Source organism: Pan troglodytes, chromosome 5 (assembly GCF_028858775.2).
Source record: "Pan troglodytes isolate AG18354 chromosome 5, NHGRI_mPanTro3-v2.0_pri, whole genome shotgun sequence".
Classification (NCBI taxonomy): Eukaryota; Metazoa; Chordata; class Mammalia; order Primates; family Hominidae; genus Pan; species Pan troglodytes.
Genome location: NC_072403.2, coordinates 69546347 through 69564662, shown reverse-complemented (window position 1 = coordinate 69564662; position 18316 = coordinate 69546347). Strand labels below are relative to the sequence as shown.

General features: G+C 40.9%; 1 protein-coding gene across 1 annotated transcript in view; it reads left to right on the top strand.

Moving 5' to 3' along the window:
• LOC100609532 (protein eyes shut homolog) overlaps positions 1–18316 on the top strand; it is a 2075858-nt gene that overhangs the window by 1939730 nt on the left and 117812 nt on the right. The window contains exon 38 of the mRNA XM_063813139.1: positions 983–1155. Within this exon, the coding sequence (XP_063669209.1) occupies positions 983–1155 (173 nt within the window). The remainder of the gene's footprint in view (positions 1–982; positions 1156–18316) is intronic.

Below are 18316 nucleotides of genomic sequence, written 5' to 3'. Positions count from 1 at the left end.
CCAGATAATCAATAATCTATATTTCTCTGTCACTTATATTTACGTTGCTAAGTATTAGCTATTTATTCTCAGCTAGGCTCTTCCCTCTGCACAGGCACATGCCACCATCAATTACCAGTGTAGCAACACCAGCAGATAAAAAGGGTACTCTCTGGAGAGTTCTAGCAGAGGTTGGCCAGTTGGCCTAGCGTGTCATGTATCCACCCTGCACTACACACTATGATTGGCACCGAGTGGAGACTGTGTCTCCCAGACAACATGGGCTGAGAATGGTGGAGGGGTGGGTCTTGGAAAGGAAAACGAAAGCATCTCTTACTTTAAATGGGGCAATGGATGCAGAGAGGCAGAAATAACAAACTCCAAGTCACTTCTCCCTCTTGAGAATGCTTCCCTGGCAGGTAAGAGGAGTATTTTTTCTGAGCTCTGCTTTCATGCACACTCACAGCCTGGGGCCACCAAACCATATTTTAAGCTGAAGAGTTATATAGTCATTATAGCTCCCCACTGTGTCTTATTTTCAGAATTACTACAAATGCAGCTCTTGGAGGACTTTGTCCTCAGTGTGGGGAAGCTTATCACCAGCTTAAAATTCTCCTCCGAGCTTTGAGTCTAAGATGTTTTTTGCTAATAGACGTTTGATGCACTTTATTAAGGCAGCACCACACATATTCAATGAAGCCTTGAAAAGGCACCCAGTGTGAAATAAAAGATGAGGCAAATCAAAAATAAAAATAGATGGCTTAAAATAGAATTCATGGCTTCAGATAATCTATAAAGCTGTTAATCTGCTTTCACTGGAAAGCATAGAGCTACAAATATTCAAAAGTTGAAACAGAAAAAAGAGGGAGAAAAAAGTCACTTATTAGAAAAGATGCAATTATAATTTTATTTGCATATGTGTTCATGCATGTGTATATATGTGTATGTGTGTAGAAAATATCAGTTGTTTCCTAATGAATTTTTAAATTTTTTCCCTTCTCAGTGATAATGAAAATCTGTTTTGTGAGTGTCCAAGACTGTATTCAGGCAAGCTGTGCCAGTTTGCAAGTTGTGAAAACAACCCATGTGGAAATGGTGCCACCTGTGTTCCAAAATCCGGAACAGATATTGTCTGCCTCTGCCCATATGGGAGGTCTGGACCCCTCTGCACTGATGGTAAGAGCATTTGATTATTAAACATGGAGCACAGACAGAAAGAGGTGAAGAGGACAGAAATCACTCAGATGAATCAAGGATAGCACTTGACTGATCAAATACATCAAATCTTCTTCTGGGTTCCTTTCAAGTCAGTTGAGACAAGACCCATTAGTGAGACTGATCACCAAGCAGGTACTTCTCATACCCATCAAGTAATTAACAAAAGTGGTGGCTAGGTACAGTGGCTCACGCCTGTAATCCCAGCACTTTGGGACGCCGAGGCGGGTGGATCACAAGGTCAGAAATTCGAGACCCACCTGACCAACATGGTGAAACCCCGTCTCTACTAAAAATACAAAAATTAGCTGGGCATGGTGGCATGCGCCTATAATCCCAGCTACTCAGGAGGCTGAGGCTCGATAATCGCTTGAACCCAGGAGAGTGAGGTTGCAGTGAGCCGAAATTGCACCACTGCACTCCAGCCTGGGCAGCAGAGAGAGACTCCATCTCAAAAAAAAAAAAAAAAAAAAAAAGAAAAGAAAAGAAAAGAAAAGAAAAGAAAAGTGGTAATGAGTTTTCCCTGAGGTTAGAGTACAGAAAATCTCTGTATTGTAAAATCTCAAAGTCTAGCTAAGTATAAGAGAGTAACAAGAGGCATCAAGAGCAATATATAAAATCAAATTATTTCATGTCATTTTGGCAAACTGAGAGTACAATATTAACAAATCTATGCATCACAGCCCAGTTGCTTTACAAAACCCATGATGCAGTTATTACATATCAAGAAACTAAATCACAAACAATAGACATGTGTCTCTCTTTAGGAAAATTCAGTATGAGAAATCCTAAATTACAAAAAGCTGCAAGATGCTGTAATATAAGATTTTAAGAAAAAAATTGCCTAAGAATTTAATGTTAGCTGTGATATATATAAATGTGTGTAGATATTTTCAGAAATAATAAAAATTGGTATTAATAGTTAATCAACACAGGACTGGACTTGCTTTATCATTATTTTCACCATAAAAATAAAAAACATTTATTCCTTTGACACTTGTGATATTTGGCACCAAATTTTAGAATAAGGCTACCAAAGTGAACTCAGGGCCCTCTGCACCAGAATCACAAAATGAAGCAAATACATCCAGCCTGTGATGACATGAAAAAGCTGGGCACCACATCCTGATGTGGCAGGTATGAAAACTGAAACGAGAGTAAAAGAAGCATTTGTAACTAAAAGGTATTGAAGTTTTGGATACATGGGTCTTTGAAAGGAATTGAGACAATGAATTTGTGTGTATCTGAAAGACAGAATGACTTAAGAGGGGAAGAGTTAAGAAGTACCAAGAATTTCATTCTGTGTGTGGCAGGGTTATATTACAAGAAGTTAGCCAAGTCATTTTTATAAAAAGAGAAAACATTATAGACTGAATAGAATTGAAGTTGTGTCCTTTCCCATAAAAATCTCATGCTTCTCAGATGTAATCATTCTATTTAGATAAAAGCTATTGAAAAAATATAATTGGTTATAATAAATTTGATTACTAAGAGATGAATCATCGGTTTTGCTTCCTACTTGAAAATAATACTGACCATATAAAATAAGAAGTAAAGATTTAGAAGAATGTCTTTGTGTATTCACACATACACAAAAAATGATTGTTTACTCCCCTCTCCTGGTCTCATTAGGGTTTCAAAGATGCAAGGATGTATAGATTATTGAGACAGGAAAAATTGACATTATTAGGTTCTTTGCCTCAGTGTAAATTTTTTTTTTAAAAAAAAAGATTCCTACATGCACCCATCCGGAAGAATTTCTCAAAATAATTATCCTATCCATTTATATTCCACAAAGTTGCCAGATCTAGTTTAGCAATGTAAAACTTGTCAAGAAAGATAAGACTTCTGACCTTACAGAGCTTACCTTCTAATTGAAAAGATAAAAAGAAAATATAAATGGCTCAAAACACAATACAAAATTTCTGAGAAGAATTATGAAGGAAATAAACAAGTAGTGATAGACAGTAACTGGGATGGAGGGCATTTTAACAGGTCACCAAGGCAAGAATCACTCTCAGAGGAGGAGATATTTGTACTGAGGCCTAAAGAATAAGGAGTATGGCCCATGAAAAGCAGGAAAAGGAACTATCCAGGTAGAAGGTTCGGAAATGGAAGACCCTGAGGAAAGATAGAAGCTGGGCTTTTTGGAGAATGAAAAGATACTACTGTAGCTGGTGCATAAGTGTCTTCATTCACTCCAGCTGCTGTAATGGAATACCATAGACTGGGTGACTTATAAACAACAGAAATATATTTCTCACTGATCCGGAGGCTGGAAAGTTCAAGATCAAAGCACCAGTGAACTTGGTTCTGGTGAGGACTACTTCCTGGCTCATAAACAGTAGTCTCACTGTGTCCTTACATGGAAGGGACTAACTAGCTCCCTGGAGTTTATTTTATAAGGGCACTAATCCCATTTATGAAACCTTTGCCCCATGATCTGATCACCTCTCAAAGACCCCATTTCCAAATACCATCACATTGGCAGTTAGCTTTTAACATGTGATTCTGGGGGGCACATAAACACTCAGTCTATAGCAATAGTGTACAAGAAGAAAAAATCTAATGTTAGCAGGGCCTAGATCACATAGGGCCTTGGGAACATGGAAAGATTTTTAACTTTTATTTCCAGATGCCTTAGGAAACCGTTGAAAGGCTTGAAAAGGGCTAGTGACTTTTGTGTATCTGTTTAAACTATTCTGATGGTATTATCTCTAACAGATTTTATAAGACTATTGGAGTGGTCCTGACAAAAGATAATTATGCCTAGGACAAGGGCAATGGCAGTGGGGATGTAGATAAGTGGACAAATTTTAAATCTCTTCTGGAGATATAATATTCAGAACTTGCTGGGAAGAGTGTGAAAAGGGTAGAACCAAGAACAACATCAAGTTTTCTTTGTCTGAACTATAGTGTAGATGGTGGTGCCATGAAAAAGAATAGGGGCATAACAGCTTCTTTTGTAGGAAACCGTTTATTATATTGGGAGGTAAACAAGAGTTTTATTTTGTACAAATGAAGAAAAAGATGCCAGTTAGACATCCAAAGGGAGATGATATGTAGAAAATTGGATATATGATGCTGGTGCTCTGAAGCAAGATAAGGACTAAAGATATAATCCAGGGTAATCATTAAAATAAAGGTGGTGTTTAAAACCACAGAATTGTAGATTGTCTAAGGAGAAAATATAGAAGAGAAATATAAAGAAGAGAAAGTGTAGATAAAGAAAAGAAGATTTTAAAAGAGCAGATAAATCCTAGAGAAACCTTCCACAATGCCAATATTTAGATATCTGGTAGAGGAGAGAAAGCCATATTAAATGCCAGTACCATACCCTGACAAACACTCCTCTCATCTCTCAGCCCATAGATATTGCTCCTATTATGATGTGGCATTGTCTTAGTCTGGGACCTCCATAAAAACAGAACCTGGATAAGAATTGCATTCAGGTCGTTTACTTTGGAAATGATTCTGGGAAATAGGAGAGAAGATCTAGTGAGAATAAAATGGGGTAGGAGAGAAAGTCAGTGCAAAGGCGCACAGGGCATTGAACATCACTGTGGGCAACTTGTGCGTGATTTCACTCAGATCTTATGAGGAGCTATATAAAAAGTCTCACAATTGGCTGCCCAAGGGGCAAAAGAGAGAAATGTTTGACCATTGTCTCATGGTTTTTTTTGATTGAAGGTTTCCCTACAAGACATTAATATTCCCACACTTCTAGATTGCCATGCAAGACTGCTGAGAGTACAAGCTTTAGCAGGCATCTTAGGTGACAGCATCAGAAAAGCTGGAGGTTATAGAAAGAGAGCTTAACATATCAATATTCCATCACATATCAATATTCAATATTTTTGAGTCACAAAAAAATCCCCCTCGAGTGTTAGCTCCCTCCAGAAACCTTTTTTACATCAACAGGCATCAATACTTTCTATACCCCACCAACTAGTATGAGGTGATATCCCAAGCCATCTATTGGATCATTCACTGTTACTACTATGACCTCTAGAAGATTGTCTAGAATATACTTAATATATATTTATTTTATAGAGAAAGGCAAAAAGCAATCCAATAAGCCTAGCTGTTGTTCAATTACAACTACACTGTAGAAGAGGTACAGAATAACATCTGGGACTTTGCATTTTTGCTAATACCAGAGGATGAAAAATCAGCTAGTTTTATTTCATCAGCAATTGTGTCTACTACATAGCACTTTTCTTCCAAATTATGTCCATATCTACCATCTTAATATATTCTTTGGGGGACAATAGAAAATATAATTATCACATTTCCTACCTTGTTGATATTTCCACTGAGGAATTCATCCAGGCGTAATCGTGGCAGTGATGACCGGAGCCGAGACAAACAAACACTGCAGATGGGAAGTTTGCAGCTGCTTTCCTTTTTAAAGAGCTTTACTTTCCACATTTGTGCTCCCCATTCACACTTCCTGTTGCCTCTCCTTATGCAAGAATAATCTCTTCTTTTTTTTTTTTCTGGTGGCAGTAGCATTTATTAGAATGTTCTCTTAATGTATAAAGCCCAGCCCAGGTTTTTTTGTTTTCTTAACCACACCATTCTAAAGACAAAGGTGGAATGCGTTATCTCTTGCTCTCTTTTGTCCTTTCTATAAATATTTCATAATAATTTACCTTATCTTCCCAACTTAGGCCTCTCAATGGAACATGGTCCTTGAGGAAAGCAGTGTAACTACCTGAGAATAGGCTCCAGAATCAATCTGCCTGGGTTAAAATTCCCATTTTACTACTGACTAGCCAGCTGAGTGACCTTGGGCAAGTCACTTGGTCTCTCTGTACTTCAATTTCAATGAGTCTAATAATAGAACTTACCTTATTGGTTTTATGAGAATTAAATGAGATAATGCATGTAAAGTGCTTAACACATAATGGGCATATAGAAAATGCTTTTGTTTTTTAAGGGTGGTCAAAGTAGGATCCTTACCCTTACAGGAAACTGCTACCTCCTGTCATTGTGGGACAGAAGGCTGCATCTCCATCCCAGCTATTAAAAAAAAAAAAAAAAAAAAAAAAAAAAAAAAGCTCACTAGGACATCAATGGAAATGAAAATTAATTTTCTTTTAAGAATTTTTCTAAGATGGTGACACTCTTTGCAGTGATTAAAGACAAGCCAAGGTATTACAAAATCAGGGAGGAAAGTAGAGCTCCAGGGACACGAATAATCACCAGGCTATTTAGGGACATGATACCTCTATAAAGCTGCTTAATGTCAGGCTGGCATTTTGTAATGGCATATTTCAAGAACATGCAATTTTCTGTCATGTTAAGCTCATAACTCTTTTGATAGCATCCACTCTGATATGATCCAGCTTTCTCTTTCCAACTCAACAGCTGTTTGATTGCCCCGCCGTTCAACACATCTTAGTATCCCTCATTTCCCACCATGTTTTAATCTGTATTTTCCAGCTCCTTGTTACAAAGAAATACTAAAAGGTCAAGCCTAATCCCAGACAGGAGCAAGGAGACAGGAATGAGAAAAAAAGTGCTCAAGAAAGTGATTCCTCTTTCTCTGTGTTGAAGGCAGACTTTGAATGGCCTGCACTTTTTATTCCATAAGAACTGAGGGAAGTTGCCTTTCCTCTTGCTCAGGGAAGAAGTGAGCACCTCCTGCCTTTCACTTTTTCCCTCTACTTCAGCATCTGTAGAGAGAAAAAGTTAGGTTGGCACATATTTAAAAGCAGCACTTATAAATGTGTATTTCAGTGTACACATTTCAGTTCTTAAAAAATAGCTTTAATGGGCCAGCCATGGTGGCTCACGCCTGTAATCCTAGTACTTTGGGAAGCCGCGGTGGGTGGATCACCTGAGGTCAGGAGTTCAAGACCAGCCTAGCCAAATAATTTAGAGTAAAATCAAATTTCTATTTCAATACAACATATCAGATCAATTGTATCTTTATGGTTGTTTGTTGCTATAAATTTATTCATACCAGGAAAATTGTCACATTTAAAATTCTTAATAGTTTTGGCACAGGTGAAATCTTCTCATTTTGCTAAGTCCCTGAGCTCTTTGAACAGGCTGACCTTATGCATCGGCCTCTTCCCCAGGCACCCTGGTCCCCTCTTTCCAGAATGCTACCTGCTCTGGCCTCAAGGCTACTTTTACTCCCCCTCACGTTAAATTTAGGTGAACATTTAATGCTATCACATATCTAGCCAATGGTGTTCTGCAGAAAACATGCAGCTTCTCTGACAAGAAAACTAAGAGTCCCCACCCCAAAGAGGACTTCATACCATTTTCCCGATGCTTGCTGACAAGGAAGAGGAGCCAGATAAGGATATTTTTTGTGTATCCTTCTTATTATTCATAAAATTGCCTGTAATGGTCAGTGTTGTAATGTCTTCAAAGTTTTATGTCTCAGATGCTCATCAAAGCATTGGATGGCAAAAAGGTCAACATCCACATCAAACTTATTGGCAAACAAGTAGCGCTTGAGCAGCATCCGGTTCAAGTCTCCAGCTCCAGAAAATGCACACTGAGCACACGTGGACCCCATCACACGGTGGTCATGGAGCACCCTAGGAAACATACACTTAAAGTTCTACCACTTGACAGAGCTAGCAATTGCTTGCATGTCAGAGAAACAGTACTTATGGCTTTGAAGAGTAAGCCGGGGACTTCAGGGAATCCTCTGGACACTGGCCCAGAGATACTCATCTCATACAGATACAAATACTGTATTAGTGCACTCTTGATTGTACGTGGGTCACTAATGTACCCAGCTAAGTTTCCTATCCTCCCTTAGAGCTTAAAGTGTGGCCATGGGACTAAATTCTGGACAATCAGATGTAAGCGGAAGTGTTAGAGTATTATATTGACCTCTGGAAAATCTCTTGAAGAGTAGCATGACCTCCAAATCTTCCTTCTTTCTGAAGTCTAGAATGTCCATGAGATGTCTTGAATTCCAGAAGTCATCTCGGACTACGAAGTCACCTTGAGAATTAAAGATACATGCTAAGATGGTGAAGCAAAATGATGAAAGAAGTTTAAATCCTTAACTATAAAACCACCATACTAGCCTGGAAATGTTCAGTAAGAAATTTTCTGTTAATGAGAGAAATAATTTATTTTGCTTAAACCTCTGGTTTTTAATAAGTTGTCTGTTATATGGAGCTAAATCTAATCCTGATATAAGTGTCAAGATTTCCCTGAACTACATATTTCAATATGTTTTATTAAATGTATCTGATTTTGTTCATAAACTCTTAGACTCCATCTCAAACAAAACCAGGATTTCTTGTATTATATTTATCTTATTTCAGTCTAATAGATTTGATAAATTATAAGTTTATAAAATATGTTTTTGCAATCCAGTGAAACTGTGGTAAAATTTTTTAATCCAAAGAAATATCATGGGAAGCAGAAAAATATACAACTATATTTTTCTAAGTTAGCAAAATAATAAGAAAATATATTTTATATATTTCTTTTGAACCATTACCTCTCATCTTAAAACTATTTCCATGAGGCAGTTTCTGCTTACACTAAATGGAAACCAAATTAGTTTGCAGATTTTTACAACTCAATTCCTAGGGAGCTACACATCTGTTATTGTCCACTTTTACACAGAGAACAGACTATTCACTATCAAACTCTGACTGTTAGCCTCTGTCAGAACACTGACTGTCAGTAGAACACTAAACTCTCAAGGCCAAATGTTCTCCTTTCTGTTTATTCCAGCACTTTGTCATTATTTAGCAACCTCACAGAATTCTCCCTTCCGACAGAAGCATTTCCTGCTTTTTAAAAAGGTCTAAAATAGAGAGACTATATATTCACAGAAGGCAGAGTGGTCTCTCCTGAATATACTTATGGCAAATTGGTCTTGCAGACCATGTGTGGAAATGTAAACCTCTGTAGTTTATTCTCAAGCTCACCAGAGACTTTTACCTTGCAGGTCTGTCAGTCCAGGCCCTTTAGCAAAGAGTCATTGTTTCATATCAAATGAATACTGTCAGATCCCACCACACCTATCAGGCTCTGCTTGGTTGGTTTAAGAGCTATGTTAATGTGATGCACCTGCAAGTTAGCAAGCAACGGAAGGCACAAACACATTTGTGATACACACACACAAAAAAACTTCACTGAAACAAAAAATTACTTAGAGTCTGAGTAAATTTTTGCCACAGGAAAAACTGTGAAGTTATTTTGTTCAAACTTTTGTTTATATTCAGTGACATGCTTATATTGTGTGTTTTCTAATATTTTGTCCCTTCATCCCTTTGACCTTGAAAGTGGCCTATTTTCCTTAGGATAAAGTAAGAACTGTTTAAAATGATGTGCAAGTTTTGCATGGGCAGACCTCAGCTAACCCAATAGCCCCCATCTTCTTCGCCCTTTATCAGAACACTCTTTAAACTATTTTGCATTTACCTTGTAAACACTGGCCATAAATCATACCAGTCCTTTCCTCAGACTCTAAGCTTCATGAAGGTAGACACCCTATCTGCCTCAGCCATCATCATATCTGCAGAGCAGTACATGGTGTCTGACACATGGTAGGTTCTGAAATTTTTTCTGAGTTAAAAATAATTTAAAAGTCCTTCAGAATATTCAGGTATGTATGCTGTTGCCCTGAGCCTACTACTACACCTATACTTAGGAGATAATCATAAGTATTTGTGAAATTTTAAAAAGTATCTTAATAATATAATCAGTGAGTGAATAGTCTAATCTGAAATATTTCCAAAAGTATTTTTCACAGTACACTAGTGCGATAAGGTACCCATAAAAAGAATCTGTGATGAAATGAACTCACATCTACTGAGCATTCACCATATGCTAGGCATTGGACTAAGTGCTTTACATTCATCTTCTTATATAATCTGTATAATAACCCAAGGAGATACATCATTATTGCCATTGTACAGATGGAAAAACTGAAGTTCAGTGAGTTTAAATAACCAGTCTAAAGTGATATTGTTCATGAGTGGCAGACCCAGATCTGGAATCTCTGACTTGTCTTTCTTTAGATCACTACACAGTACTCTATTGCCCTTTCAGGAATTCACCATGTGCAGTAGCACAGTAAAAACTCTAAGAATTCCTGCAAAAACAGCATTAAACCAAGGAATTCTTCTTTCTCACATGACAAGGCTTTCAAAGAATATACCAGTCTAATGGTTCCCAGAGTGGAGTATCCAGACTCCATTGTGATATTGGAAGAAAATATTAATTCTCTTTTTATCTCGATCCTTTCATTTCTATTTTTTGTGGGTTTCATGAGGTCTACATTATATGAGAAGACGTATAGAATTTTAAGTAAATAATGTCTGTGAAGCAAGATTAAACAAGCTTGGAGACCACTAATCTAGACAATTCTCTTCCAAACATAATTTGAGATTTTTATTCCTTCTATTGATTTCATAGGACTGATTTCAAGTAACTGATTTCAAATTATGCTTAAATTATGCTTAAACTGCTTGGGATTTAGCATATATTATATATATAATTTATTATATAATTTCAACTAGTTGTGATTGATGGAGGAAACAATGAAGTGGCTTTTTTATTGTAATTATTATTACACTTTAAGTTCTGGGATACATGTGCAGAACATGCAGGTTTGTTACATAGGTATACATGTGCCATGGTGGTTTGCTGCACCCATTAACCTGTCATCTAGGTTTTAAGCCCCACTTGCATTAGGTATTTGTGCTAATCCTATGCCTCCCCTTGCCACCCACCCCCTGATAGGCCTCAGTGTGTAATGTTCCCCTCCCTGTGTCCATGTGTTCTCATTGTTAACTCCCAATTATAAGTAAGAACATGTGGAGTTTGGTTTTCTGTTCCTGTGTTAGTTTGCTGAGAATGATGGTTTCCAGCTTCATCCATGTCCCTACAAAGGACATGAACTCATTCTTTTTTATGGCTACATAGTATTCCATGGTATATATGTGCCACGTTTTCTTTATCCAGTCTAACATTGATGGGCATTTGGTTTGGTTCCAAGTCTTTGCTATTGTGAATAGTGCTGCAATGAACATAGGTACGCATGTGTCTTTATAGTAGAATGATTTATAATCCTTTGGGTATATACCCAGTAATAGGATTGCTGGTTCAAGTGGTATTTCTAGTTCTAGATCCTTGAGGAATCACCACACTGTCTTCCACAAGGTTAAACTAATTTACACTCCCACCAACAGTGTAAAAGCATTCCTATTTCTCTAAATCCTCTCCAGCAACTGTTGTTTCAGTTTCAGTTTTCTGCATATGACTAGCCAGTTTTCCCAACACCATTTATTAAATAAGGAATCCTTTCCCCATTGCTTGTTTTTGTCAGGTTTGTCAAAGATCAGATGGTTATACATCTGTGGTGTAATATCTGAGGCCTCTGTTCTGTTCCATTGGCCTACATATCTGTTTTGGTACCAGTACCATGCTGTTTTGGTTACTGTAAACTTGTAGTATAGTTTGAAGTCAGGTAGTGTGATGCCTCCAGCTTTGTTCTTTTTGCTTAGGATTGTCTTGGGTATATGAGCTCTTTTTTGGTTCCATATGAAATTTAAAGTAGGTTTTTCTAATTCTGTGAAGAAAGTCAATGGTAGCTTGATAGGAATAGCATTGAATTTATAAATTACTTTGGGCAGTAGGGCCATTTGCACGACATTGATTCTTCCTATCTATGAGCATGGAATGTTTTTCCATTTGTCTGTGTCCTCTCTTATTTCCTTGAAGAGTGGTTTGTAGTTCTCCTTGAAGTGGTCTTTCTCATCCTTTGTCAGTTATATTGCTAGGTATTTCATTCTCTTTGTAGCAATTGTGAATGGCAGTTCACTCATGATTTGGCTCTATGTGTGTCTATTATTGATGTATAGGAATGCTTGTGATTTTTGCATATTGATTTTGTGTTCTGAGACTTTGCTGAAGTTGCTTATCAGCCTAAGGAGATTTTGGACTGAGATGATGGGGTTTTCTAAATATACAATCATGTCATCTGCAAACAGAGACAATTTGACTTCCTCTCTTCTTATTTGAACACCCATTATTTCTTTCTCTTGCCTTATTGCCCTGGCCAGAGCTTCCAATACTATGTTGAATAGGAGTGGTGAGAGAGGGCATCCTTGTCTTATGCCAGTTTTCAAAGGGAATGCTTCCAGCTTTTGCCCATTCAGTATATATTGAATATGGGTTTGTCATAAATAGCTCTTATTATTTTGAGATATGTTCCATCAACACCTAGTTTATTGAGTGCTTTAGCATGAAGGGGTGTTGAATTTTATCAAAGGCCTTTTCTGCATCTGTAGGGATAATCATGTGGTTTTTTGTTATTGGTTCTGTTTATGTGATGGATTACATTTATTGATTTGCATATGTAGAACCACCCTTGCATCCCAGGGATGAAGTTGACTTGATCGTGGTAGATAAGCTTTTTGATGTGCTACTGGATTCAGTTAGCTAGTATTTTATTAAGGATTTTTGGATTGATGTTCATCAGGGATATTGGCCTGAAATTTTCTTTTTTTGTTGTGTCTCTGCCAGGTTTTGGTATCAGGATGATGCTAGCCTCATAAAATGAGTTAGAGAGGAGACCCTCTTCTTCTATTGTTTAGAATAGTTTCAGAAGGAATGGTACCAACTCCTCTTTGTACCTCTGGTAGAATTCAGCTGTGAATTCATCTGGTCCTGGGCTTTTTTTGGTTGGTAGGCTATTAATTATGGTCTCAATTTCAGAACTTGTTATTGGTCTATTCAGGGATTTGATTTCTTCCTGGTTTAGACTTGGGAGTGTCTGTATGTGTCTAGGAATTTATCAATTTCTTATAGATTTTCTAGTTTATTTGCATAGAGGTGTTCATAGTATTACCTGATGGTAGTTTATATTTCTGTGGGATCAGTGGTGATCTCCCCTTTATCATTTTTTATTGTGTACATTTGATTCTTCTCCCTTTTCTTATTAGTCTGGCTAGGGTTCTATTTTGTTAATATTTTCAAAAAACCAGCTCCTCAATTCATTGATTTTTTAAGGGTTTTTTGTGTCTCTATCTCCTTCAGTTCTGCTCTGATCTTAGTTATTTCTTGTCTTCTGCTAGCTTTTGAATTTCTTTGCTGTTGCTTCTCTAGTTCTTTTAATTGTGATGTTGGGTGTCAGTTTTAGAGCCTTCCCACTTTCTGATGTGGGCACTTAATGCTATAAATTTCCCTCTAAACACTGCTTTGGCTGTGTCCCAAAGTTCCGATATGTTGTGTCTTTGTTCTCATTAGTTTCAAATAACTTATTTATTTCTGCCTTAATTTCATTATTTACCCAGTAGTCATTCAGGAGCAGGTTGTTCATTTTCCATGTAGTTGTGCAGTTCTGAGTGAGTTTCTTAATCCTGAGTTCTAATTTAAATGCACTGTGGTCTGAGAGACTGTTTGTTATGATTTCCGTTCTTCTGCATTTGCTGAGGGGTGTTTTACTTCCAATTATGTGTCAATTTTAGAATAAGTGTGATGTGGTGCTGAGAAGAATGTATATTCTATTGATTTGGGGTGGAGAGTTCTGTAGATGTCTATTAGGTCCACTTGGTCCAGAGCTGAGTTCACGTCCTGAATATTCTTGTTAATTTTCTCTCTATTGACTTGTCCAATATTGCCAGTGGGGTGTTACAGTCTCCCACTATTATTGTGTGGGAATCTAAGTCTCTTTGTAGGTCTCTAAGAACTTGCTTTATGAATCTGGGTGATCCTGTATTGGGTGCGTATATATTTAGAATAGTTAGCTCTTCTTGTTGCATGAATCCCCTTACATTATGTAATGCCCTTCTTTGTCTCTCTTGATCTTTGTGGGTTTAAAGTCTGTTTTATCAGAGACTAGGATTGCAACCACTGCTTCTTTTTGCTTTCCATTTGCTTGGTAAATATTCCTCCATCCCTTTATTTTGAGCCTATGTGTGTCTTTGCTTGTGAGATGGGTCTCCTGAATACAACACACCGAGGGGTCTTGACTCTTTATCCAATTTGCCAGTCTCTGTCTTTTAATTGGGGCATTTAGCCCATTTACATGTAAGGTTAATATTGTTTTTTGTTTTTGTTTTTGTTTTTGTTTTTTTGGTTTTTTTTGTATTTATTTATTTATTTTATTGATCATTCTTGGGTGTTTCTCGCAGAGGGGGATTTGGCAGGGTCATAGGACAATAGTGGAGGGAATGTCAGCAGATAAACAAGTGAACAAAGGTCTCTGGTTTTCCTAGGCAGAGGACTCTGCGGCCTTCCGCAGTGTTTGTGTCCCTGGGTACTTAAGATTAGGGAGTGGTGATGACTCTTAACAAGCATGCTGCCTTCAAGCATCTGTTTAACAAAGCACATCTTGCACCGCCTTTAATCCATTTAACCCTGAGTGGACACAGCACATGTTTCAGAGAGCACAGGGTTGGGGGTAAGGTCACAGATCAACAGGATCCCAAGGCAGAAGAATTTTTCTTAGTACAGAACAAAATGAAAAGTCTCCCATGTCTACTTCTCTCTACACAGACACGGCAACCATCCGATTTCTCAATCTTTTCCCCACCTTTCCCGCCTTTCTATTCCACAAAACCGCCATTGTCATCATGGCCCGTTCTCAATGAGCTGTTGGGTACACCTCCCAGACGGGGTCGTGGCCGGGCAGAGGGGCTCCTCACTTCCCAGTAGGGGCGGCCGGGCAGAAGCACCCCTCACCTCCCGGATGGGGCGGCTGGCCAGGCGGGGGGCTGACCCCCCCACCTCCCTCCTGGACGGGGCGGCTGTCCGGGCGGGGGGCTGACCCCCCCCACCTCCCTCCCGGATGGGGCGGCTGGCCGGGCAGAGGGGCTCCTCAATTCCCAGTAGGGGTGGCCGGGCAGAGGTGCCCCTCGCCTCCCGGATGGGGCGGCTGGCCGGGCGGGGGGCTGACCCCCCCACCTCCCTCCCGGATGGGGCGGCTGGCCGACCCCCCCGTCTCCCTCCCGGACGGGGCGGCTGGCCAGGCAGAGGGGCTCCTCAATTCCCAGTAGGGGTGGCCGGACAGAGGCGCCCCTCACCTCCCGGATGGGGCGGCTGGCCGGGCGGGGGGCTGACCCCCCCACCTCCCTGCTGGATGGGGCAGCTGGCCCGCGGGGGGCTGACCCCCCACCTCCCTCCCGGATGGGGCAGCTGGCCGACCCCCCCGACTCCCACCCGGACAGGTCGGCTGGCCGGGCAGAGGGGCTCCTCACTTCCCAGTAGGGGTGGCCAGGCAGAGGCGCCCCTCACCTCCCGGATGGGTCGGCTGGCCGGGCAGAGGGGCTCCTCACTTCCCAGTAGCGGTGGCCGGGCAGAGGCGCCCCTCACCTCCCGGACGGGGCGGCTGGCCGGGCGGGGGGCTGACCCCCCCCACCTCCCTCCCTGACGGGGTGGCTGGCCGGGCGGGGGGCTGCCCCCCCACCTGCCTCCCTGACGGGTCAGCTGGCCGGGCAGGGGGCTGACCCCCCCACCTCCCTCCCGGACGGGGCGGCTGGCCGGGCGGGGGGCTGACCCCCCCACCTCCCTCCCGGACGGGGCACCTGGCCGGGCGGGGGGCTGACCCCCCCACCTCCCAGACAAGCAAATGTTGAGGGATTTTGTCACCACCAGGTCAGCCTTACAAGAGCTCCTAAAGGAAACACTAAATATGGAAAAGAAAAACCGGTACCAGCCACTGCAAGAACATACGAAAATATAAAGAACAAGAGCATTATGAAGAAACTGACCAAACAATGTGCAAAATAACCAGCTATCATCATAATGACAAGATCAAATTCACACATAACAATATTAACCTGTCCGGGAGGGAGGTGGGGGGGTCAGCCCCCCGCCCAGCCAGCCGCCCCGTCCAGGTTAATATTGTTATGTGTGAATTTGATCTTGTCATTATGATGATAGGTGGTTATTTTGCACATTGTTTGGTCAGTTTCTTCATAATGCTCTTGTTCTTTATATTTTCGTATGTACTTGCAGTGGCTGGTACCGGTTTTTCTTTTCCATATTTAGTGCTTCCTTTAGGAGCTCTTGTAAGGCTGACCTGGTGGTGACAAAATCCCTCAACATTTGCTTGTCTGTAAAGGAATTTATTTCTCCTTCGCTTATGAAGCTTAGTTTGACTGGATATGAAATTCTGGGTTGAAAATTCATTTAAGAATGTTGAATATTGGCACCCGCTCTCTTCTGGCTTGTAGGGTTTCTGCAGAGACATCCACTGTTAGTCTGATGGGCTTCCCTTTGTGGGTAACCCAATCTTTCTCTCTGACTGCCCTTAACATTTTTTTTTCCTTCATTTCAATCTTGGTGAATCTGATGATTATATGTCTTGGTGTTGCTCTTCTCAATGACTATCTTATTGGTGTTCTCTGTATTTCCTGAATTTGAATGTTGGCCTGTCTTGCTAGATTGGGGAAGTTCTCCTGGATAATATCCTGAAGTGTGTTTTCCAACTTGGTTCCATTCTTCCTGTCACTTTCAGATACACCAATCAATCATAGGTTTGGTCTTTTCCCATTGTCTCATATTTCTTGGAGGCTCTGTTTGTTCCTTTTCATTCCTTTTTCTCTAATCTTGTTTTCATGCTTTATTTCATTAAGTTAATCTTCAGTCTCTGATATCCTTTCTTCCACTTGATCAATTCAGCTGTGGATACTTGTGTATGCTTCATGAAGTTCTTGTGCTGTGTTTTTCAGCTCCATCAGATCATTTATGTTCTTCTCTAAACTAGTTATTCTAGTTAGCAATTCCTCTAACCTTTTATCAAGGTTCTTAGCTTCCTTGCATTGGGTTAGAACATGCTCCTTTAGCTCAGACGAGTTTGTTATTACCCACCCTCTCAAGCCTACTTCTCTCCATTTGTGTAACTCATTCTCCATCCAGTTTTGTTCCCTTGCTGACAAGGTGTCGTGATCCTTTGGAGCAGAGGAGGCATTCTGGTTTTTGGAATTTTCAGCATTTTTGCACTGGTTTTTCCTCATCTTTGTGGGTTTATCTACCTTTGATCTTTGATGCTATTGACCTTTGGATGGGGTTTTTATGTGGGTGTCCTTTTTGTTGATGTTGATGTTCTTGCTTTCTGTTTGTTAGTTTTCCTTCTAACAGTCAGGCCCCTCTTCTGCAGGTCTGCTGCGGTTTGCTGGAGGTCCACTCCCGACACTGTTTGCATGGGTATCACCAGTGGAGTCTGCAGAATAGTAAAGCTTCTTCTGGATGCTTCATCCCAGAGGGGCACCAGACAGATGCCAGCCAGTGCTCTCCTGTATGAGGTGTCTTTCAACCACTGCTGGGAGGTATCTCCCAGTCAGGACCCACGAGGTTCAGGGACCCATTTGAGGAGGTAGTCTGTCCCTTAGCAAAGCTTGAGCACTGTGCTGGGAGATCTGCTGCTCTCTTCAGAGCCAGCGGGCAGGAACCTTTAAGTATGCTGAAGCTGGGCCCACAGCCACCCCTCTCCCCAGGTGCTCTGTCCCAGGGAGATGGGAGTTTTATCTGTAAGCCTCTGACTGGGGCTGCTGCCTTTCTTTCAAAGATGCCCTGCCCAGAGAGGAGGAATCTAGAGAGGCAGTCTGGCTACAGTGGCTTTGTGGCGCTGTGGTGGGCTCCGCCTAGTCTGAACTTCCCAATGGCTTTGTTTACACTGTGAGGGGAAAACCGCCTACTCAAGCTTCAGTAATGGTGAACAACCCTCCTCCTCCGACGAAGCTCAAGCATCCCAGGTTGACTTCAGACTGCTGTGCTGGCAGCAAGAATTTCAAGCCAGTGGATCTTAGCTTGCTGGGCTCCATGGAGGTGGGATCCGCTGAGCAAGACCACTTGGCTGCCTGGCTTCAGCCCCCTTTCCAGAGGAGTGAACAGTTCTGTCTCGCTGGGGTTCCAGGTGCCACTGGGGTATGAAAACTAACTCCTGCATCTAGATCAGTGTCTGCCCAAACAGCTGCCCAGTTTTGTGCTTGGAACCCAGGGCCCTGGTGATGTAGGCACCTGAGAGAATCTCCTGGTCTGAGGGTTGTGAAGACCATGGGAAAAGCATAGTATCTGGGCCAGATAGCACCATCCCTCATGACACAGCCCCTCACAGCTTCCTGTGGCTAGGGGATGGAGTTCCCAGCCCCTTGCACTTCCTGGGTGAGGGGCACCCCAC